The sequence below is a fragment of the Poecilia reticulata genome, chromosome 5, assembly GCF_904066995.2.
Source record: "Poecilia reticulata chromosome 5, P_reticulata-male-v2, whole genome shotgun sequence".
NCBI lineage: Eukaryota > Metazoa > Chordata > Actinopteri > Cyprinodontiformes > Poeciliidae > Poecilia > Poecilia reticulata.
Window position 1 is genome coordinate 7,095,411 of NC_088834.1, and position 25,241 is coordinate 7,120,651.

Genomic DNA, 25,241 nt, shown 5'->3' on the forward strand with positions numbered 1-25,241 from the left:
CCTTGCACTCCCCCACAACCCCTCATTAATCGGTCCTGATATTGATGGGAGCTGAATGCTGGCAAATGACTGCCTGTGAAGCCTCTTCACGCACCCGCTTCTCATCCTGCCTTTAACCCCATACAGGGTTGATTTGCATGCCAGCCGCTCACTGGGCTTGTGAATCAGTCACTCTGTGCTTCAGCTGGCTTAGTCCTTCACTTTATGGTTTATCTATATGGTTTTGTTTCTCTTGATTCCCATGTCTGTGCCTAATGTTTGTCAAACTTTTTCTGGCAGCACGGTTGTTTTAACTCTAACTTTCCTTTTTGCGACCTGTTGATGTATTTTGAGAAAACAGTTTAAATTGTGTGCACAGACTTCATTTTGTATACTTCATTTGAATTTTATGTAAAAATGCATTAAGATCGCTTAAGAAAGAAGCTACAAACATATCTAGATGTGTTCATTTACTTATTTATTTCTTTTTTTATTTCAATTGATGACAGAAACATGACTGAATGTCATATGCACATTGAAACATGTTTTGCTTCTCTCAGTCTTTGACAGCTTGTTAATACACCTACTTTTCATACATTTAGAAACACCCCTCTATGTATTTTATCTTAAAACATGTTTTTCTTGGTTTGCACATATTTTTTTTTTCATTATGGAAAAATGAAGACGCACAGAAGTCTCCTGAGTAATGTGTGGGTATTTTCTGAGAATGAGAGGCAGAGTGGTAATTTTAGTGGTTAATCCTTTGATTTAGGGAAAGTGGCTCCAAGAGCAAAACAAGGTATTAAGAAGCGGTTTAACAGGCTTTATGTTCTTTATAAAAAGAGCTTACTCATCATTTAAAGTTTTTATTATGTGTTTTAAGTAAAAAAAAAAAAAATGCTTTCCAATGTTTTATATTCAAAGCGACACCAGAACCAAACCAACTTCTTGATTAGCGGTATCCATTTACAGCTTTGGCTGCCTTTTGGGAATGTTTTTTAGAAATAAACGTAGGCCTTTGTGTATTGCTTCAGACTGTTAAATACCAGCAAGATGAGAAAACCTTCGACCTCACTCAACTGGTTTTTACCAAATCTAGCTTCCTTGATTTTTTTTTTATTACTCCTAGATATAGATCAGTATTATCTTGGCTAAGGAAATGACATCCTGTTCATCACCACTAGCCTGTTGCTGTAGCAACAGCAGTTGCTTGGGTGTGTTGACATGACTTTTGCCTCTTGACTTCAAGCCTCAGGATATATGCCTTTCCTCCTTCTGGGCAACATATTTCTGTCTCGGTTTCTCACCGAGCTTTGTTTAGATGTCATTACCCTGTGCTCAACTGTCACAGGCTGCTCTTGGAGCTGACATATCCCTTTTGTCTTTTTTCCTATTGCAGTTAAACCATAAAGTCCTTTACAGACAGAGGTTTGTGGTCCTTTTTATGGCTGGTACCTCAAGAGCAATTTGTCTTTCATCTGTGTCACTGGTAAACATGATGGTTGGAGTTAAACCCAAGGCTGAACAGACACTGAGAACACTTAAATGTGAGCTATTTGGGAGATAAGAGAAACTAAATAATCTGACTGGGCTAAATGGCAGTAATGGCTACAAAACAAACATAAGTGGAACTTGCTTTTTTAGCATGCGAAAGACTGCACATACCATGGAGAACCACTAAGGATAGTGAGTTTGTGAGTACAGGGAGGTACTATTTTTTTTCAAGTGGCAATGCAAAAGGTTGTTGAAGTTTGTAAGACTAGAGAACAAATCTAGTATATGCTACAGTTCAAGACAATGGAACTTGGCAGGTAGATAAACTCATTTATTAAAGTTACTATTTTTTGCAAAACTGATTTGCCAAATAATATTCTAAAACCTGAGAGTTGTGTTTTCAGCCTGGCACAGATTGTGCAATTAAAAAAAAAATGCTCTTGAACATTCCACAATGTAAGCGCTCAATATGATGAAATCTTGATCTTAGTTTTCTGCAGCAGAAGAGTGGAAGAAAGTTACAACGGAGATTAGTTCAGCAAGTCACTGAGTTACAAGTTATTACATTTATCATTAGAGTCGGACTCTGAGAAGAAAGTGAAGAGGATTACGAAAAGCAAACTGCTGTGGAAGCCCTTATTTGTGGGAAAAAGAAGTCGATAACAAGATGTCTGTCACACTAGAAGTCCTATTGCCCAATGTTCCCAGACAATTTACGACACTGCTTGATATTCATTGGAGGTATTGTTGGGAAAACGCTAAATCACAATCAGAGATGTAAGCCTAAGGTCTGAGACTTCCTTTCACTTTTTTCATAAAGGTTTTTGTGTAATATATGTGCAATGTTTGAACATAGATTTTGTCAAAACCAGTTTTTTTCTATTCACTGTTCGATATGTAACATTTGTGTTTTGACTATTTAAAAAAATATTTTCCTGATGTTTTTGTGTCTTGATTTTCCATGTCTGTGTTCTGTAGCAGTTGAAATTTATTTGAACTGCCAAAGATCATCTGCAAAATGACAGTTAGATGGTGCATAAAGATGAATATTTTCACAATGTGCAAAGCAGAAGCACTTTTCTTCAAAGTATTTTATTTTCTTCTATATGACTAGTCGAACTTGATAAGGATTTATTCATTTCTACTTATCTTTATATTCACTGAGTGAACAACCTTTCTACAAAAAGGGAAATGGTCCAATTATGTCAGATGAGACACTACTTTCCTTCTACAATAGATTTTTAACAAGTTGCTGACTTCTGCCTATTCATGTCATGTAAACAGATGGACAGAAGCAATTCATTGTTTTTAATCAGCTTTGTGTTTTTGCCCTAACATAATTTAAACTCTCTCCGTGGTAGTGTTGTTCTGCTTCTATTAAGTCTTTCTCATTCTCACTCCCTTACCATTACTGCTTTATGTCTTCTTTCACAGCTGACCACCATGAAACCATTAACGCTGTGTTTGTGCAGTGCTGGTATCCAATATCTACAAGGCTATGTTAGTATGAGTAACACAAGTCCTTATGGTGCCTTAATGGCAGACCAATCCAATTTCCATTGTGTCTTGTTGTCGTTGATTAAGAGGATGTTGATTGCAAGGGCTTTAGGGGTGCCTGTACTGAAAGTGATATTTGGGCTATTCTGTGGCGTTTTGTTTCTCGGCGTATGAGTAATTAAATGCAGTAATGGTGCCAGAAGTAAAAGCAGGCAGTTGGTGAAGCATGTGGCTCCAAAACTGTCTTCCACTACCTCCCTTTGCTCTGCTTTATGGACCTCCAGAGGGTCGTGACCCCACCATAACTCTTCTAAAGTGAGAATGGGGTAGGAACTAGCTCACAGGCCTGGAATCCACCAAGATGCCTTACCTCCTGTGTGATCCCTTTGGCTTCTCTTTTTCCATGAAATGTGTGGTCCACATCAGTAAAAGCAGATGGGGTGGTGATGGTTAAACAGTCATTGCTGTTTTGGGGTACACTGGCAGCTCTTATGGAACATGGTGTATAACAGCATTATAACTGAACATGAGCTGTGTGTTGTGGGTGAAATGAAGGACCGCATGGTGCAAGAGAAAGAAAAAATCATACCTATAAATTAGGGTTAGTTAGAAAGGGAAGGAAGAAGGTGAGGAGGGATGGTTTGTAAGAAACAGGAAGAAAGGAGAGAAGTAGGACAGGCAAGGAGAACAACAGTCCAGACAGGGTGTCTTTGGTGTGCTGCTAGATGAGAATAAATCATTACTTCTCTTTTACAGTTCCCACATGGCTGCAGGTATGTAAAGCACAAGTAAAACACCCATTAATACACATAATTACACCCTTACCTCTATCCTCCCTCTTTGGCTGGCTGGTATATAAAATAATTTCTGACAGGTAACATGCTGAGGTTGCTGGGCTAGTTTTAATTTGTCTAAAACCTGTTCTAAAATGTTATTCACCCCGAAACATCAAACACATTAGAACACATTTTGTTTACCATCCCACTGACTAATTACCCCAATGTCTGGAAGGTGGATGAGCTGGTCAGTGTAGTGTGTGTCTCTGTGTGCGTAAAGGAGGGGTGGAGACTGCAGGATCCTGCACAGACAGAGAAACAGCTCTGATCTGATGACTTTGTTGGCAGACGGGTTGTATTGACTGGCAACAGATCAACTCTCTTAGCTTGACCTCGTACACATCAATAACACTGTTCAAATTCCTCTTTGTGACACATAGCCATGAAATGTTGTACCTTGAAGCAGGAGTGAAAACCCGTCATTGGGAAAACAGAAAACGGCTCATAATACATCATGGATGAAAGACTGTGCCATTAAGGGTGTTACTTTCTTATCTGATTTGATTTATTTCGTGACAACAGGGTGTTTTTTTTATGGAAGTCCTGCCAATCAAACATATTTCTAGGCTAATTTATCATTGTGGATGTCAAGTATGTTTTGCACAACCTACAAAAATAATATTGACAGATGAGCAGACTTGCGTCTACTCCACTCGTTCTGAGTTTATCTTAGGAATGTTTAAAAGAGACTGAAATGATATGATCAAAATGATATGCCTGTGTGATAGTAACTTTATTATATAAAATAAACCCAACTTATACTACTTTTGAAATCAATATTTTTTATAATGTCTTAATTTAACTGTCTGTCTTACTTTTAAACACTTGAAAACAGAAACTGAATTAACTGCACTGTATTTTAACAAAGGTAAAATTAAGTTTCATGTCATTGAATGTGAATCCAGCTAAGCAGTGATATTACTGTATTGATCGGATTACAGCTTTTCAAATATGGATTTGACCTGTTTGTCTAGTAAAATTTGTTCATATGTTTACTGGAAATTGCGCATAAACTTAACTGAATGAAATCAGCACACACTGTTAGACCGTTTCAAACTAAGACTGTGTTAAACTTAACTTTGTTATGCATCAGACATTGTTAGTTTCACATGTTGAACATTGCCAGTATGTTGTATCTAATAGATGTTTGGCAAAGAGTGTTCAGTGAATGCTCTTGTTTTAATAGAATCTAATTACACAAAAAATTGTGCCCTTATGATACATCAAGTACGATTAGCAAGAAATTTTGGATCATTATGTGTGTCAGTTTAGCCATTTTTTTTTACTTTTTACTGTTCATTTAAATTAAAATCATAGGGCAGGGTGCCATCCCATTATTGCACTTGCAAATGCACACAAATGTGTTTTTCCACAAATATGCACACAGCGAGATGGAAAGGAAAGCAGAATGCCCCTTACTGAAATGAGGCAAGACTTAACATGCTGCTATACACCATAAGACCAGAATTTTCAGTTTGTCTGCTATTGTATAAGCCAGTAAAAGACAGTAACCTGAGGTATTACTTATATGTACAAGCTGTGTTTTTATGCTTAAGTAATGTACGAAGTGTATTCTTGAGGCAATTTGGGCAGACAAAGTTCATACAGAACTCATACAGAATGTTAACTTCTACAGTGTTTACATAAGCGTTTCAAGATAAAAAAAAAAGAAAAAGAAGAAATTTAAGAGAATCTTAAGCTTTGGTTTTTTTCGTACTGGGCTGCATATTTTAAAATGTATTTAAATTATTATTTTTTTTCTTCTTAAATTAATTATAAATACACGGTGTTTAGTTTATTTGCACCTTAGCTTGTTAGAGCTAGTTAGCCTTCAGGAAATACAGACAGATTTGCAGCGGTAACAAGCTATTCGTTTATTTAGACTTCATGAATCATTTACAGCCCCAGATGAGTAAGATTTATCATTAAACATGGGGTAGTCTTAGGATCTTGTTACTCTTTCCCCTAGTACTTGACCCAGAAACCAAATGCACACCAAGTAAAGGAATATATGCCATGCAATGTGGTTTTGAGAGACATTTCTTTGATATATGATGACATGCAAAACTAATTTGTCAAGCCCTTGCTGTGGTCTTAAGTTGTCATGTGTGGTAGTGGAGTATTGGTAAACCTCCAATGTTGCAAACAGGGAATCTATTATAACTAATTGTGTAAACCTGGCTAAATTGAGTAATTGAAAAGCTACTGTTGAGGGCTAAATTATTAAAACTCCTAGTATTTCCCAAGTGCTGTTAAACTTATGTCTTTTTCAAACATCCTAGTTTTATTTTGGATGCTACAATTTCCTCAGAATCAAATTAGTCCACGAAAATAAAAGCTGCCAGTCAGAATAATTAGCCTTCCAATCTACTGTAATAGATTGGAGTAGATACTACAGTCTGCTGTACTACTGCATATTGTAGTACAGTCTGCAGTAGTTTTCTGCAGTTTTCCAAACATCTCCAGAGAAATTCTAATTAATTCTTTAGAATCCATCAAGCTGTTTCAGATTTGATCGCCTTCTAGCATAGATCATCTTATTTGGTTCAGCCCTCAAATATTTGCTCGTATTCAAGTCAGGGGTTTGTGTAGGCAAGTCAGTTTCATTGCCGTATTTTGGAGATGGCGCTTAATCCAGTGACCTTTTAGGTCATTGCAAGAAAAACGCTAGTCTTCCACAGATAAGACGCAATCAAGTCCTGATTGAAGTGTGCTAAGGCTTACTAGAAGCATGTTCTTTGGTGAGATGAGACATAACTGGAGCTCTTTGCTTTATTTTTTGAGACAGAAGTTCAGAGGCCTATAACTCAAAGAACACCATCAGTGAAGCATGGTTTTGGTTTCACTGTAGCTAGAGCTATGAAAAACAAGGTGGAAGGACTCATTAAGAAAGAGAGATATGTGAAGATTTAGAAATAAATCCTAGAGAAGTCAGCTGTCAAACTGTCTTGGTCATCACGTTGTCTTCCAGCATGGCAGCCATGTGCACTGCTCTGGAGATTGTTTTCTTTAATTCAGCAATTCATGACTTGGCTAAGTCATGAATTGCTATATTTTGAAGTTGTTCTGGGATCTATGATCAGTTTTCTTTCCACTGCCATTGACATATTTCACTACCTAGTGTCTTCCAGGCTTGTTCTGTGCTGTGTGAATTTCTTAATATTTTAAGACTCACTCCATTTCATTCAGTTCTTTGATTATCAAACTCCTGCTTTATGAGCATCAGTTCTTTTTGTCAAGTATAAGCAAGGTGGGATGACTAATATTTTTTCCTCCACTGCAGGTTCAAAGTAATATTACTTACCTTTTCAACTTGGTAATATTCAATTTCTTTGAAAAATGTTTTCTTTCTGAGAAGTCTCTTATTTTAAGTGTATATAGATGTGAATTAAACTATACAAACAAGAAGCAATACACAAATGTGTTTGAATGTAAACTGTGGGGCTTAAACGGTGATTGATGTGTTGCTGGAAAATCTTTATTAGTCTTTGTGAAATAAGCAGCTCTTAACCTTAGAAGATCACCTTATCACCACACTTTAAATGATAAGGAGCCAGAACTCCCGAACAGGAATTTACAACAGCTTTTAAAGCATCTTTTAGAGGATGAAAGGGCTGTAAAGGCTCATAGAATAGGTCATAAACTAGATAAGTTTGCTGTTCTGTGATGACTCTAATATGTGGAGGAATCCTTTTATCACCCAAATAAAAACAAGCTGTTACAATAAAAAAAAGTACCTATCGTTTACACAAATTCACTTATAAATGTGTCCAAGTATATACAGTATCAGTCTCATTTATTGCCACCCCAAGTAAATCTGTGTAAAAAGCATAAGACTAAATTTGTCTTTTTCTGCAGCAGCACAGTTTTACACTTATAAACTTCATACATCAAACATATAATTTGAGTATTTTTTTTTTATGGGGGAAATATATTGCGCTATAGTTTTTACTAAAATTTCTGGTGAAGCATATATTGGTGTCAATGCTGTGAATACTTTGAACAACCCCCTTTTCACAATAGGACAGAACCGTCTTCTGTATTATTTCACCAAGCTGGAATAAACAAACTAGGCCGATTCAGAGAGTAATGGTGAAAGTTTGTGATCTGTATTTAACAGAGAAAAAAACAACGCAAAGACGTTTCTAATATCTACTGGACTTTCTGGTGCACCATAGCAGTTGTTCTGATTCCAGTGTTTTTGGATTTCCATGTGTGTTTCCATTATCTCACTTTCTGATTAGCTGCATGTCACATTCAACAGACGGCATTCTTGTTTTTCCTGATGAACACCACACACTGTGATATCAGGCCAAGAAAATCCAACATGTGGAATATCCCTGATTTGAGATCGGAGCGGTCCGAATAACCTCAAGTCCTTGTACAGCTTGTCAAATGTTATATGTTTATGTATGTGGTGGTAGTATAGAAAAGCTACTTTTCAAAGCATCAAACCTCCACAGCTGGTGAAGTCTAACTGTACGGTTGTTGTAGAGACTTGTTAACCCTTCTTACCTGCAGTTTTTAACAATGGAATGCATTTCATCTCCCACCGTCATATTCATTGTATGTGTTGTTGAAGTAAATGCAGGGTCATCATCCAGCTTAGGAGCCAATGGCTCAAAGAAATTTGTCTCATGTCATCTCAGATTTATACCATTGAGGAAAAGGCCTGAATTACTAATTAAAAGTTCCCTAGAATTCTCTGATTAACTTAAAGAACTTTATTTATTTTAAAGGGATTCTTAGAGGTGCCAGTATTTTCCCCAGCAGTGATTTTGTCAAAAACAATTATTTCTTAATATGTTTTCCGCATGTACTCAAATCAAAGGTTGGAGTTTTTTCCTAAATTATAAGTATGCAGTTATACTTCTGCACTAAGGTTTTTTACACATCCTTACCAGGAGTGCCAGTAAATGTAGCATGGACTGCATGCTCTCATTTTTAACAGCCATATTTCTTAGAGTATATCCAAAGTCCTTGTGGTTTATTCTTTTGCCTTCCCCATTGAATCTTTTATCTGGAATCACCCACTTTATGTATTTTACTGTAATTTGCCTTAGGTGTCAATCAAATTGGTTGGCATGGAGATTGCTGTTCCCTTGACTAATGCAGATATCATCTCATGTAAAACAAAATCAGAGGGAAAAGTCAGTCAAGCAGCAGTCTCTAATTCAGCTTTGTGCATTTAAGGCCTAAGCAAAATCTTATCCTGTGGTCTAATACATGCATAACACAGTCTGAAGGCTCCCGTAAGAGCTCAAGAAAAAAGGAAGGCCATGGAGAGAGAGAAAGAGAGAGAGAGAGAGAGAGAGAGAGGAGAAAGTCCATGTAAAACACACATCTGCAGACATCTGTAAAGTACATGATGTACATGCATTTTTCATCATTCATTTTCAACTGATGACTTGTAGGCAAGGCGTGGGAGGCTTGCGAATTCCATCAAATCAATTAGGAGTGGTATCTGAAAAGCTGTCACTTTGATAAAAAGCGATCCCTGTCAAATTTTGCTGCAGGTATTTCGACTGCACTGAGTGAGTCATATCACAGAACTCCTAAAACACTTAAATGATTGGAGTGATGGATGGATGTCATTTGTATGGCCTCGCTATTCTCGAGTCACACTCATGTTCTCGTAGGCTGCGGCCTATAAAAATATTGGCCTCTGCTTTACAGAACGTTCCTCTGCAAAATTTTAAATCTACTGATCTGTTAAACAGTTCTATTTAGGTTTCAGGGTTTGGGAAATATGGAAGGCGTGCTAATAAATCCATAAGCTTTTGTCAGTGGCCAGGTTTCTTTCACACTGCACTAGACAGGGTCTGTGAGTGTTCCAACTTGCAATTTATTGCTTAAGTTGACGTCTTTCCGCCATGAAATATGGTGTCAATTAGACCTGAAATATTTTAATGACTAATGTACACTGATATTACAACTACAAATACTGCATACAACATAAAACATCTTGATGCATGCTAATAATAATAATAAAAATATAATAATCATTTCAGATGGCTGTTCAGTATTCACTATTTTACTGGTGTTCAGTAAAATAAGACAGCTGCAGATACTGAAAGCTAATATGATATGACTAATATGAACAGCTATGACTATTTTGTTTGTTCAAATTGATAGTTTAGATGTGATTATTTAATCAGAGCAACCATCTATAAAGGTCTTGACTTTAATAGAAATCTGAATGAAAATTACAACATTTTCTGCTCAATAATAGCACAATCACTATTTCTTAACATATGACAATAGAAAACATTTCTCTATTAAGTATGTAAATTTCTGTTTTAAAATATAATGAGTCTTCTGTCATTCTAATGACACAATCTGCATTCTAATGTTGGGATATTTCCAACTTCACTGTATGTGCTTATAAACAAACAACGGTTGTGCCAGGGAATGTACGTTGTGTGATGGAAGATAACCCATCTCCAGCTGAAGAGAGATTACAGAGTATTTCATCATAATGAAAAGTAAGAAGCAGCTCTGTGATATGATGTCAGACAAAGACAGTTGCTTCCCCAGTGTGGGACCTGAAATTGTTTCAGGCCCATATAACTTACCCGTTTGCATCTCTTGCTTTTGGTTTTTGCTCTAGTCTGCTTGCTTTGTTGACAAGTTCAGTCACACTGACTGATAACGTATGGAGGAATTCAAAGGTGCTAAACTCATGAATTAGAGACGATACACAAAACTCCATTCTTTCCGGCTCAACGATAACCAGGAAGACATTTAATGCACATCTGCGGAATCACATATTACATTTTCATCATCTCATTTTCATCGTCTCAGAATCCAAAATGTCTTGTCTTCTGCTTCTGGCTTCGAGCATTTATACCGTTTTCAGTCTGCTACTGTGCATTGGAAACCGTCTGACCAATGGCGTTCTGAATCTTGCTTCTGGCTCTGTTTTACATTGAGTCTGTGTTGGAAGTTCCGAGAATTCTGGGCCGACCTCGTGGAAGTTAAAACTGCTCCTTCAGAGGACCATTAGTCAAATTGTTAGTTCTTATCTGTCCAAACAGAGACTCTGGCCGAGTCCCTTGCCTGCCAGAAATTTCTCGTACTACACCTTATTTTGTGTTGAACCAGCACAACATAATACATTCCTTTTCAGTAAAACATATCTTAATGTGAATTAACACAACTTTTAACTATTAACATAATTATATTCCTCTACAAACGCAGCTTGGCTGTGTAGAGATTACCGTCTTACATCCTGCTTGGGGCCCTTGGGAACACCATACTGTATCATTCTGTCAACAGCCAGTGCTCTGCGAGTGCTCTACTTTATGAGTGTTTGTGTGTGCAGTACAATATTTCACACTCCAGTAGACTCTGCCAAAATCAACTGTCCAGCTTCCCTGCTCATCTTTCTATTCCTTGGAAAAACTCTGCTCAGTGCAGTCTTAATGAGTAAAGGGTGAACTTTTGAGCTATATTGCAACTTAACTGAAACCCCTTTATCAACATCTTAACTGTGAACTGCTACCATTCAATACTAACCTTTATACCATGTAAATCTACTTAATTGACTCTCCACCACTGATGCCCCAGTGACAAGAAAGCTTGCCTAATTGTTAAATGGTCATTAAAAATTAATCTAACACTTAAGAAAAAAATGTTAGAACTCTGGTGAAAGTTCTTGTGCACCTTAATGAGCTCAACTTGTGTTGACAGATTAGTTAAGCCAAGTTTCTCGAGGCTGGGAGCTCCTCTCACTCCTTGAATGTAAATAAAAGGTGTTATTATTTCCAACTGGTCATACAGTAGCTCTGTCTATCACTGAAGCTATAAATCATGTCTTTGGCTTTCTCAGGGGTATGCCGTTCCCTTTCCCCTTAATCTGCAAGATTTGCGTGCTTGGTTGACTATATAGAATTCTGTTTTTAGCTCAATGACCAGCTGCTACCCTCCAACTGCGGCGCATACAACGGTCTTTCCACATTTGCTTTCAAATAACATGGTTTCAGGTGTTCAGTCACACACATTTGTCTTGCAGTTGTGGTTTACCAGAACTTAACAAAACATGGATTTTTGGGGCAGAATGTTGAAGCTGTTTTTCAGCTCCGCTCGTTGACATTATCGCAGCACCATATGTGGGTTTATGTCTTTTTTTTTTTTTTAATTAAATGCTGAGGGATTTGCTCCATGGAGGAAGGAGGCTACAGTTCTGCTGGCAAGAAATATAAAAAAGAAATAACGCCTTCAAGCTGCTTCATGCTGCTTTGGAGGTCAATTGTTTTCTTGAAATACCCCTGTTAAGCCATAGGACCTAAATATTTGCTGGTTTGTTAGAAAATTGGTTCATTCTCTTTGATTTCTGGTTGAGCTACCGTATCATTTATATGCAGTTTTTTTTTTCTTTTACCTGATGATGCAATAACATGCAAAGCAATTTGTCAAAATCGGTTCCTCATGCTCAGGGGAAAAAAAGGCAGAGAAGCATCTCACTTCGTAGCTGCACATGATGGTGTGTGCAACTGTAAAATTTGTTTAAGAACCTAGCCTTGTTGTGTTGCATGCCCTAAGAAAAGGTGCACATATTTTTGTTCAGATATTCCTCCTGGCAGAAGAGACATCCATCACCCACACTGGATGAACCTGTCTATCTCCCCCTCCTAATTGGTCATCCAGCTGTCAAACTGGGATTTTTGCCCTTTGGCCAAATCATGAATTGTCAGTCACCATGGTAAACCAAGGGCAAAACATTGAGAAACGGGCTGGCAGGAAAAAAAATAAAAGAAAGAAAGAAAGCCAATACAGAAAAAACAGCAGAAGCAGAACAAATTCCACAGAATAATTATCTGGGCTGCAATGTAAACAGCAGGTTCAAACAATCCATACTTGGACCTTTACACAATGACTAACAATTTAGGAAATCTTGTCTATAGGCATTTGTTGTTTATTTTCTGAGTCGTAGCAGCTGTTTGTGCATAAAACACAATTTTCTGCAGTGAACACATCCTCTCTGTATTCCTCATTGGAAATTCTGTTGCTTTTTTTTTTTTTGAAAGCAGAGATGAAACGTTGACCCCTCTTAAAGAAGAAGAGTGTTGTTGTAGTACCGCGCACCCCTTTTTCCATTCCACTCGCCTGTCACTTTAGACAGCCTCTCAGTTGAGAGCTCTCTAAGATCAGCACTAAACTCTCTTCTTATTCTCAGGAAGTGTTAGAGGAAGCACTCTCCTCATAGTGGGCTTTTCTTAGACTCCTAGGGCTCATTGCATATTCATACCTGCCTCTAGAGTTAAGAGCATAAAAATACAAAAAAAGGTTTTAATTATTCACTGTCATATTGTCAATATGCTTCTTTTGTTCTCAGTTAAGTATCCATCCCGTATCTGCCTGCCAACATGGAGATCATTTTCCCACGAGCTCAACCTGTTAAAACACTTTTATGCATCACTTAACACTGCAACACAAATACTGCAAATACAGTCACTGCTTGGATGGGAAATTGAGAGACTGCAATTCATCATCAGATGTTGGACCACTCTGGTGAATCCTTTTAGCCTAAACATTGTGCTGGCTAAAATATATCTAATGCAAACCGACTCTTAATATGCAATAAAATTAATACAAAAACTGTTTTATTTTTAATTGGAGTGAAAGACTTCCACTACTTTTTAGTTTAATGGTGTCTATTTAAAGATTATTTAAATAGACACCTTTTGCAATGCTCTTCTTTTATTTTCTTGTAATGGCAACATGTTTCATACCAAATCATGCCATTTTTTAAATTCTTTTGTAGGATCTATAAGAGAATACAAGAGAAAATTCAAATTATTTTGCACCTTTCTGCTGTGAACAGTCAATAATTATTTATCAAAAGCAGTGGCATTGTTGTGCTGCTTGTGTTACAGCTTTTGGTCTAGGCAGTTTTGCCTGATCTGAGTCTAGTCAAAATATATGGCTCTAAGTTAGGACTACTAATATACATATCAGTGACCCATGTTTAAGTTAAGTCTAGTCACGGTTTGAAAATCTTTTACACTAATTTTTTTCATAACCTAAATGAACTGCAGACATCTTTTTGCAGGTTGGAGAAAACATTTCTAATTTTTCCTTGAATTCATTTTAAGCCTTTGGTACTGATGACAGTTTACTTTGAGTATTTTTCACTCACAAAAATTATCCAAACTAGAAAGTGTTGTTTTCACTGCTTCTTATGGAAAAGATCAGATTTTAAGGTTCCAATTTCTCTGTGCATTTTTAGTTTTTGTCTATTAAAGGAGGGCACCATAGTTTTTGGAATTAAACTTAAAATGTAATATCACAGTGCAAAAAATATAGTTGTTTAAAGTAAGAAAAGTAGAAGTTTGCATAAATTTCTTAGTCTGCTTTTGTGTGGTCTTGAGGCTGTAAAAGGTTTATTACACCCACTGTTTCAAATGAAAACCCCTGAAAAAACACAAATTTACTTGGTTGACAGTCAAATACTCCTGATTTCCCGGAATTTGTATCTAATTAGAATGTAGTACAGTGTTTCATTAATCTTTTTGCTTTTAATTAAAACCCTGATAGTCATTGTATGAAGTCTACAAAGCAATGGCCCACAATGAAACCCACATGATACCCAGCTCTAATTAAAGAGTTTCTATGTTTTTTCCAATTCCCTCTGTAAGAGTGCCTGAAGAATATTTTTGACTGCATGTCCATGTAAGACGAGAGAATTCCAGTAGGACTAGTATTTACTAGTTTTCAGCATGCGTTCACGCCATTCCTGTGAGTGATAAAATTCAAATGATCATACGTAAACATGTCCTCGCAAGCGAAAACGAAAAATGATTCCTACGCATTCCCGCGAGTACCTCTGTGTCCTCCTGACTAATACCCGGCACGTCTTGCTGAGCACTCGCGCTCTGCCTCGGCTGGGACCGAGAACGAGACTGTGGCTGACAGGGGTGAGCTATGTGCTGCTCTGCCTCACGGGAGGTAATGAATCTGTGTGGCTGCCGAGACTCAAGTGTAGACAGCAGCAGGAAGAAAAGTGATCAGTCTTTCATAGGGAGGTAGTGCTTTTGGGTCACTGATAGCACGAGTGAGATAGACATAAAACAAGAGTGCAGAAGGGGGAGGAGGTTTGCCCGAGAGAACGTGAATAAAGAGGTGAGAAGTAGCAAAACTCTGTTAAGAAAAAAATGATTAAATAGCAAAAGACAGAGTGAGAATGGTAGGTCAGAATAGAAACAGACAAAAGGAATGTGCGGCTTCAGAGAGAAAGAAGTCGGTTTGGGGTAAGAGAATGATGCGTCATCCAGCCAATGTTAACATTCCTACAGAAATGTGCTCCCTGTTCCCCCACAACACTCTCTAAACCACCACAAAGGGGGTTTATTATTCTCACTTTTCTCCCCCACTAATTATCGTTATCATTATGGGGTATAATTACCATTTCACTGCCTAACACCCATGCAGACTCTGAGTCACTCAGAAGGTTATCAATAGCTGCTCAATTGCAGTCTCATCTGCTTAATTATAAGATTTAGGCTTTGTGATAACTGAATGGATGTGAAATCAAGTATTATGTCTTGTATTGGTGAGATTCTGAAAGTCAGCAGAAGGTTCTGAAGTAAAGCAATGCTTTTGGAGGCTGTTAATTAAAATCTGCGGCTTTCTCTGGAATATAAATCAGAGAAACTCCAAGGTTATGAGAAAAAAATTTTAGTGTCTGGAACATTATCCAATCTTGTACAGCACTGGAAATGTAAGGATAAAACCAAATCCTTTTAGTCAAAACTTTAGATCCTCTGTCTTTGATTTTGCTTGGTCACTACCTTTGTAAAAAACTTTGACATTTCATCAGATTTATGCAGTTTTCTTTGACAAGGATCTACACACTTAGCTTTAATTCAGTTATTTCAACTTTATGATAAGAGTGAAGTGCCATAGAGTGCATTTATCTAGCAGACCTGTGTCGTGGTCCCAGGGTCTGACTTATGTTAAGATTAGTAGCCATGTTTGTCAAGGGGGTTTCTAAATCCCTCTGTGGCATTTTGGAGTTGCAGCTGACGCCTCCGAACTGATGAATGGTGTCTCCATCTGTGGCAGCTAAACCCTAGAGCACAGGAGTGACACAAGCTGGTGAAATTCATTAGACCTGCTGACTGTAGCAGAGAGGGAGCAGTGGAGCTAACACCACATCTTGGGTGGGAACCCAGACTTGAGGGCATGGGTACAAAGATTATGAAAAAGAGGCAGAGAAGGTGACCATATAAATGTCTTACTGAGCATATGATGGACAGTTGGACCAGGCTAGAGAAATTTGTGCCACAGATTTCCTCCTGTCTGTCAGGAGTCACATCCTCTTTGACCCCAATTACTAGAAGTGTTTCTTTCCATCAGCTAATCCGCGGTATATATGGTGTCGCCTCCAGTGTACCGCAGAGACTTACTTTTCAAGCCAGTTATTTTCCTGAAAGATGTTAGGATAATGGCATTGTTCTGCTGACCTGGATGTGTTTGTCCTGTTATGAAATTACCAAAAAAGCTACTTTAATAAATGCTGATACTAAAGATGACATCTTAACTGTAGGTTTCTTAAACCAAGAGTCTGAAAAAGTATAATTTACATCCTAAAACGTGATTAGTTTATGTCCAGATTGTTCAAAATGATATATGAACAGACATTAACTGATTTAAAAAAAATTTTTTTTTTTTTAGAATGATTATGTTAATGTCATAGTTTTCCTTTCAGCAGTGCATTCACAGGAGCCGATTATCTGACCCTCATCTCTTCTCCTATTTCCCCGCAGAGATGCTCATGGATTCCACCACAGCCACAGCGGAGCTTGGCTGGACGGTCTATCCTGTCTCGGGGTCAAGTGACAATAGCGTAAGTGACTTAGTCTACTCTCCCTGCATTCTTACTCCAAATATCCCATTTACAATGTGTTTTTACCCTCTGCCTTTGCTCAAAATCACTTTGCTAAAACAGCGACATACACATGTTGTTTGTAATTGTTGTTTTCTGCTACTTTTACTGCATAAACCTTTTGAGTAAAATCACATTAAATATCCATAACTTTTGCTATCTTAACCCTTTAACTGCCAGTTTGTTTTTGGCTATTGTACATATTTTAAAACAACCTCAAAATTCAAAGTTGAATATATCCTAGGAGCTTCTTGTACAACTGGTGCTGAGGTATGCAATTTATCTCGGAAACTTATTGCTCAACAGCCTACATCAGCAGGAATTTACTGGAAATTGGAGATGCATGCACAGACACCATTTTCTCAATACACTAGCCGCAGTTATCTGAATTTACATCTATGTCCAAATTGTGCAATTTATTCGCTTCGTTGAAGTGCAGTACGCCATCATATTCCATGATTGGAAACTAAGAACAACTCGTGAAATTATACCCTTTCCCTATGTGGACAAAAGCAGCTGGCAAAAAAAAAAGATTACGAAATACTTCCAATGTTGAGTTTAGTATAAAGCTGTTTCACCTAAATGGAATGATTTAATACTGTTAATTACAAAGGATCAAGAATAACAGTTTCATTGAGTTTTAATTAGCCAAAATGGCCACAATGGAGACAACTGGTTCAAAATCTAAAACAAATCTAGACCCACGGAAAATGTTATTCTACATCATCAACAAAGCAAATATAGTCAAAAAAGAACAACTCTGAAAGTAAAGTGAACACAAATGGCTATTTAAAGGGCCAGAGGGTAAAGCCATTTTTTTTAACAAAGTGTGAGGTGATTCACTCTTTACTAATTGTGTATGTGTAGTTAATGTGTAAATTGGCTCAGTCCCCCATGAAAACGTATCCTCTGTTGGTAGGCTGTGTTTTGGTTTCCCACTTTGAGGTCAAAAGATTAATCAGTGTCCCAGCATGGCTTCAGTGTGAGCAAGACTTTTGTTCTTTAAAAAAAAAAAGAAAAAAAGAGAAGAGAAGAAATAAAAACTTGCAGAGTTTTGACAAGGAAGTCAAAACGCCTTATTTAGATCCATGTATTTGAATATGCATAACTCCCTGTGGTTTTTTTTGTCATAAAAAATAGTTCAAGGTGAATAAGGAACATGAAGACTAATAAACTTCCAGACTGGAAGTAATGTGTTATATGGGCCTTGTTACTGTTTGATGCATGGTATTTCCAAATGGTTTGCCAGAGCAGTGGTTGCTCCTAGCCACATGCAAGCCAGGCCTACTTAAAGCAGCCAAAACCAGCGTCTCTCTACCCTTCACTTTTTACCTTACCACAAGATTTAGACCTCTTAGACTAAGCCCAAAAAAGACAAAAAAAAGCACAGCAGACTTTTTTCCTGGGGCATTTCAAAATCCTCTGCTGATTTTATTCAAATTCTTAGTTCTCAGTGGTTTATTGATGAGTTACAATGGGTCTTTTTCTGCAACGTAAAAAAAGCCATCAGCAGTTTAATCATACATTTTTAAAGTTGTTTATCTTTCCTTTTTCTTGTTGAAGGCACAATGTAGGAAGCTGACACCTTCCTAATTTTTACAGTGAATAGCAAAGTACAGATTTCTTCTTGTCTTGCTAATTCTTGCTCAAATGTGCTCACAGGGATATTAGCAACACCTCAGACACAATTTACATCACATCCTCCGTTCACATATGAAAAGTGTTACATAAAGCAAAGCATGCACTCAGTATGTTTACATAGCCAGCTTACCAAAGTGGAGATTCTAAAGTTTTATTTGAAAACTTTTTACCACCAAAAATAACTGAGTAAGTCAGTTTTCATAACACCAACATACTGAGGGACGACACAAGACTTTTGTACTTCTGTTCAGCTAAGTGAAAAACAAACAAAACGTAACATTTTTATTCATTGGCACTTTACTATGAAATCAATTTGGTTTCAAATTCAGAATTTGGAATTTAAATTGTTTGAAGTTTCAACCTATTTTGACCTCAAAATCCAGTTGCTGTTTTGCATAAAATCAGCTTATTTACATATTCTATGAATTTTGTCTAAAGTTTTTCACACACAAAGACCTTAATATGTATGGAAGTACAAATATTCTTCGCTTGTAATTAAAAATCCTTCCCCTGGATTCTCAGCATATTTATTAGAATATAAAAGTGATTTTCAAACCTGTAATGGGAAGATAGTAAAACTTTGTTTGAATTCACTCCCAGACTCAGGTTTTAGTTACAGGGGTACACTTAACACAAATGGCTGCAAGCACTTCTCTCCAGTTAACTTTCACTGGGTTATTGCTCCTATGATCCCTTTTTTATTATTTTCTTTCTTCAGTGAATGGGTGTTTAGACAGTATGATATGTTACGCATTTGCAAAGAAAACTTGACTCAGCCCACTAAACTGTGTTTTTTTTTCTTTTTTTCCGATTTTTATCTCAGCAACCGGCGTGTAGGTATTTAAAAACAATTACTTCTTTACCCCACTGTTGACTGAAGCCTTTGCCTCAAGCTTGTTGGACGGAGTAATGAGTTTTAGGCACATTCTTAATGTCCCGTATTTATTTTGGTTCTCTCTCCTGGAAAAACCTGGCATAGTTAGTATCACATCCAGGGTAATTTCTTGCTGTGTATGTAGGGAGAACTTTAAAGAAAGGATGCTATATTCATAGAAAACTTTTTTAGATAAGATAATTAGAAATGTTGTAAATATTTTATTTATTGCATGCAATAAAAATCATACTGTATGTCGATATATTAACAAAACTGGCTCCAGCCCACGGGACTGCGGGCTCTCCAAAATCTGGACCTTTTGATCAGATTCATCTTGTACTATGAATTTTCTCCACTGTACTTTTATTTTGAGACATTTTTGATAAAGCAAACATCATAAACAATTCATCTTTTATACTCTTGGCATTTATCAGTTCTATAACAAGATATTTTTGTAATGTTTACTACAATATTATTTGTGTTAAAGTGTCTCCTCGCTAGTAGTAAAGAGTCCAAGTATCATCAGTGGTACTTATGCAACAGTCTGAGAAGCACGGACTGAAGTCCTTAATGATCGTCACTGTTCTAGTTTGGTGTTCTGTCAAAATGTTTGACTAAATTGAATGTTCTAGCCACACATTCAGTTTACTGAAAATCTTTTACAGTATCTGACTGCTTTTACATTTGCTGTCATATTATTTATTTTCCCTTTGGGATTAGTAAAGTATTTTTTGATTTGAATTGAATATTTGCTGATTTTTATGCCAAATAATTTTGTGTCTTAGAAAGACTTCCGTATACCGCTGTTGGATCCCAATGAAATTCTAAGTCCCTAATCCCCAGGATTTATTCAGATATAGATTGGTCTTATCAGTGTAGATGCTGAAGTTTTTATATTCATTTATCCAAGCTTGTTAAGAGGCCCCTCTACTGAAGGGTGAAAAACGAGAGTGTAGGAGATAGCTTATCGCTTTAGGCTCAAGGCAACAGGTGTAGAAACATAGCCAGCCCTCCTCCTCAATTTAACAGCGAGAGGTGCCTTACAGAACCTATTGTCTTACACTTATACTGCAGTGCTTGGCTTCATGGGCTTAGCTGGTAGATCAGTAACGTCAAGCAATGAATGAAACCGGCATGTGGCTTTCACTACTCTGCATATACTCAGTATATTCTCTAACTTTACAAGAGATATGTTCCATCCCAGTAGAAAATTAAACAAGTGGTTTGATATTTTATATAACTGCCTTTTAAGGAAATGTTTATTGTACAGGATATATGAATACACCGTATCAAATCAATTTAAATATCTATAAATTTGTTCCAAAGGGTTAGGATTTTTTAAATCAAATTTCATGCCCCTTCTGGTATTTAATCATGGTGTTCTTCAATGTGAACATATAAAATAACATGAACATCTGACACCCCAAGGGCCAAAATCTGCAATGCTTTGGCCTAAACATTATCCTGTCTCTAAACATTTGAACCCACATGTTAAACTCCAGCCCTTGAGTTTTGGTGTCCCACAACCTATAGCTGTATCTCTGTCGGCACACCTGAACCACATAATTTCACACCCCTACTTCAAACCATGACTGCGGCACATTCTGAACTCTTTTTCTATAAAAAGTTTGAGGTTGATTGGGGGGTTGAGGTCAACTTCCTACTGGCTAAGCAGACTTCACTTGTTGAGGTTGTGATGTGCTGATCATATTTCGCTTGCATGACCTGTTGATTATAAGATTAAGAGATCACCCTAAATGTTTAGGGCCATTCAATATAGTCATGATTATTCATGCATCCAAAGTAGCATCACTAAATGCAGTGGAACCTCTAACTACACATTTAATTGTTTTCACCAAAGCAATTTGCATAATGAAAGTCTGCATGTTCTCTTAAAATATAAAGCATAATAAATCAATATATTAAAATAATGATCTTACATGAGAACCCTCCTGAGTGAAGTCATCATGCTAGGGAAGCATTAATGACACATCATAAGGCTTGTAACAAAGATGAAATCGGTTCATCGACACTTGTTTTTACCAGCACAAGTTGTCACAAAAATGTGCCAAAACAATGACTTTTTATAGTCATTATTATGGAAATTCTGTGAGAGAAAACTTTTTTTTTCATAATGCTGGAAACAGAAGCTTTGCACACATTGCACTTAATGTCTCCAGAAGTGAACATCTCTTCACTGCCATGGCTTCTTTGCAGACATCGTAGTGGTGACAGAAAAGGAAAGAAAATGCAGCACGGGAGACACACCACATGTGAAGCATACAAAACAAGGTTTCCAAAAGAAATCAGCAGTCTAGCTCATGGCTTACCACAGCAATCCTGCACATTTGTGTACAGAGGAAAATTTACATTCTGGACATTTTTGTGTCATCTGCATTCATAAGAATTATCTTTCAAATGCATTCATAGTTAGAGGGTCAACTGCACTAAATTCCAGGTTTGTAAGAGGTGACTAAATGTTAATAACTTTTGTTGCTGTATGGTAGTGATCTTTTCCTGCACATTTTTTATGTTTGTTTCCTTCCTTTTTGTTTCACACTCCAACGGACCAAGGCAGATGCCAAATGCTGTCGGGTTGGTCCTTTTTGTTTGAAAGGAGTTATTTTTCTCTTGTGGAAATTGAATTAAAGTCGAGACTTGATGCAATCTGTTAGCTGCTTTTTCTGGACAATTTCTCCCACAAATTGGTGCTTTATAATTCTGAAATAACATAGTCTAAAATCTATTGGACTGGACGACAATTCAATTTGAATTTGCATCTGCTTACCTTTTCTGTGCAGTGTCCTGGAATGACTTTTTCTGGTGATTTGGTGCTATTTAAAAACCTTAATTGAACTGAGTGATCATCTGTAGCTGGTACACTGACTGCAGCTTGAACAAGACTCACTGAATATCTACTATATAACTATGTGAACTGATATATAGCCGGCTAGCAGTGCAGGGTTAAGTGGTCAATGTTTTTCTTACAGCTGACAACTGCAGCCATTTAGAAATAGACTTATGGCCCCAGGGAGCACACACAACTACTGTGGAGGGAAAACCGAGGTCCACTGCATAGACTGAGAACATAATAAGGCAGTGTGTGTGGGTTAGATTATCGTTATGGATGTGTTTTAATGTGGTGCGGTACGAGGATGCAATATATCTAGTGTCACTTAGGGACACATGACACAGCAGGCCTTTTGCAGGAATGGGATGTGGACTGCATGCTTAAAAAATGTTTGCTAAGGACATCTGTCTTGATTCATCAGAACTATTCTCTATTGCATTGTGGTTGTGTACAAATAATTGTGGATAATTCAAGCAAGCCATCAGGACTTCTTTCTAATATAGCCTTTCTTGTGTCTTGAGAGTAATTGAAAACTGGATAGCTGGAGACCACTAATTTGACGTGATTCACAATTAAACTCTGTGAAATTAGTTTTTTAGAATGATTCAAGAGCACATGCAAATATGATCCACATGTAAGCATGCCGAAAGGGAAGAAAAAGATGGAGCTTTTCTTCTTGCTTCATGTGTTGTACATTAGTAGTGGACAATGTAAGCCGAGGCAGGCTACAGCAGACAGTTCTACTTAAGCCTTGGAGTGGGTAAGTCTCTCCTCTCTGTGAGGCCCACTTTCCTTCAGGATTTGGCTCCCATGGCCTCGCTCGTAGTAATTGAATGCAGACAGTGGGTGTCATTTGTCCGCTGTCCCTCTAGGGAAGGTACTCTTGCTCTGACAGATTTCCCACAACTGCAAACAGGGTGAATGTGCCCCAAGAGTTTTCCATTGGGTTTCTCTCTCTGCTTTTGAGTGAATAATTTATTTACTTTTGTCAGTGATTGAGCGGCGATATGAAATGTGGCTCTGTATCGTGAGGCTAGGTCAGGTTAATTCAAACACTGTAGTGACAAGATGTGATAAATACAAGGTTTATGTTGTGTGAAAACAATGAAAACATTAAATGTTTGATTGTTCTGACAGTGTATGCATTCCATTGCTTGACTGATGTGTGTTTTTTTCCTAAAAAATATTTTTGGTTATTGAATTTACTGTTATAGAACTAGAAAATAGGATTTTTAAGTGCTTCGCAAAGTATTGAATTCATGATATGGCAAAGAATAGCCCTTTAGAGTTTGTTCACTGGGAAGAAATACAAGTATTTATCACAAATCTGACTGGCTGTTGAAGACAGTGTCCATGAAGAATGAATTTGTGGCCTACGTGATGCAGCCAACAAACTTCCTGACCGTCTGCATGTTGGTTGTTACTGTCTTCCAGATGTGCAAGAAAAGGAAAATTCTCGACAACTTAATGGCATTGCTTTCTGCATGAAATCTTTTCAAGGGCATTTGTAATGCCACCAGACACAGAGTTTTCTGCTTCTGTTTTGTGTTCAGTCCATCCTTGAAAGGCGATATCAGCGTTACACAATTTGTGGGGTTTGGTATTGTTTTCATGTAGTTTTTAGTTGCCTTTGTGGCGGTGTTAATTCCGTGAAGGTTAACACAAATTCCTGATACGTACAGTTTGCCCTTGAACTGAGCATTAAATCTTTATGTCTTTTCTCATTTGGAAGAATTTTGTAGAAGCAAACAAGATTTACAGAAAAATAGTGCAAATAAATCTTGTGATATTTAAACATCGGGATATTTCTTTGTCTGTCTTGAGGAGTGCTAAGCAGTTTTGATTTATACAATTTTACCTGATTAACCATCAGGAAATTCAGTATCAGTCTGACGTAGTTAGGGAAAGCCTGTAGGGCGAGTTGAACCAAAAAGATATTTTCAAAAATTCAGTAATAGTATATCAAAAATGTCAGTCGCGCTATTAAAGATTAGCATTAATCGAGGTAGAGCCTGTCCAAATTCGGAGAATAGGAATAGACATGAATATTTATGAAAGTAAGAGAGAAGTTTTGGATTTCTTTGGGCATTAGTTATGTGTTCAAAATTATTGGACAACACATACTGTGCAGACTCATGACGCAGCTGAATGGAAAATATTATGTTTTATGGTTTTCATGTTCAATCAATCAATCAAATTTTATTTGTATAGCACATTTCAGCAGCAAGGCATTTCAAATGGCCAATGTTAAAGTAAATATTTAACATGAAACATAAATATCTCAAATAATAAAAGAAAACACATTTCTGACATCAGAAAAAATATCACCGTCCAATATGGCTATCCTTTTTTCAATAACAATCACAAGCCTTCCATTCATGGTTTCAGTTTCTTTAGGTGATGACATTCATGTTATCTGTAGCAGGAACCACCACGTCCTACACATTGTTCAGAGGTGTTCTGATTTCCTTCATTGTGGATCTCCCATTTAATAACCCTTTGCAGTCGAGGTCTAACTGGCCATCCCAGTCTCTCTTCTCTGTGCGTCAGCGCTCGCTATGAAGCCATGTAGCGATAGCTAGCTAAACTACTACTAACCCTACACACACCACAAACTCTAACTAACACACTTATAGTCTAAAAAACCCATCGAAACACTCAGTAAAATCCCCAGCATCGCTGCACCCTAGTCTCTTGCCGTATCCAAATCCCCCCGGCCCCCTCGTCTCTTTCCGCGTGTCTCCGTTCTACCTAGCAACAGACCGTCAACACATTTTCATTGGTTGTTTCGAAATGTGGTACATTTAGACCCCACAAAATAAGGCGGAAATCATCAATCTTATTTCTGGCTTTATTTTGAAGTAAATAACAACAAAACCAATATAAAAACACCACTTTTATAAAGTTTGAAGTCCATGCTGTCCAACAGAGTCTAAATGAAAACTCTGTATGTCGTCTGTTATTACGAAGCCTTATTAATGCGTCACATGCTTGTACGCCGGGTGGCGAGTAGCGACTACATAGGGATAAGGACCTGCAAACTCTCAAAAAGGGTTTAGGTCAGGTGAGGAGGGAGACCAGGACATTATTGTTATCTTCATAAACTGTAATGGGTAGCCATGCAGTAGAATACCAACCCATGCCAGTACCCCACCTCAACCTTACTGACATCTGAGTTAA

The 25,241-nt window shown here is 37.3% G+C and overlaps 1 protein-coding gene across 7 annotated transcripts in view; it reads left to right on the top strand.

The window, feature by feature from the left end:
* Positions 1–25,241, top strand: part of ephb2b (eph receptor B2b) — a 135,006-nt gene that overhangs the window by 28,093 nt on the left and 81,672 nt on the right. For all 7 annotated transcript variants that reach the window (XM_008409112.3, XM_008409113.3, XM_008409114.3 and 4 more), the window contains exon 2: positions 16,577–16,656. In XM_008409112.3, coding sequence (XP_008407334.2) covers positions 16,577–16,656 — 80 coding nt within the window. The remainder of the gene's footprint in view (positions 1–16,576; positions 16,657–25,241) is intronic.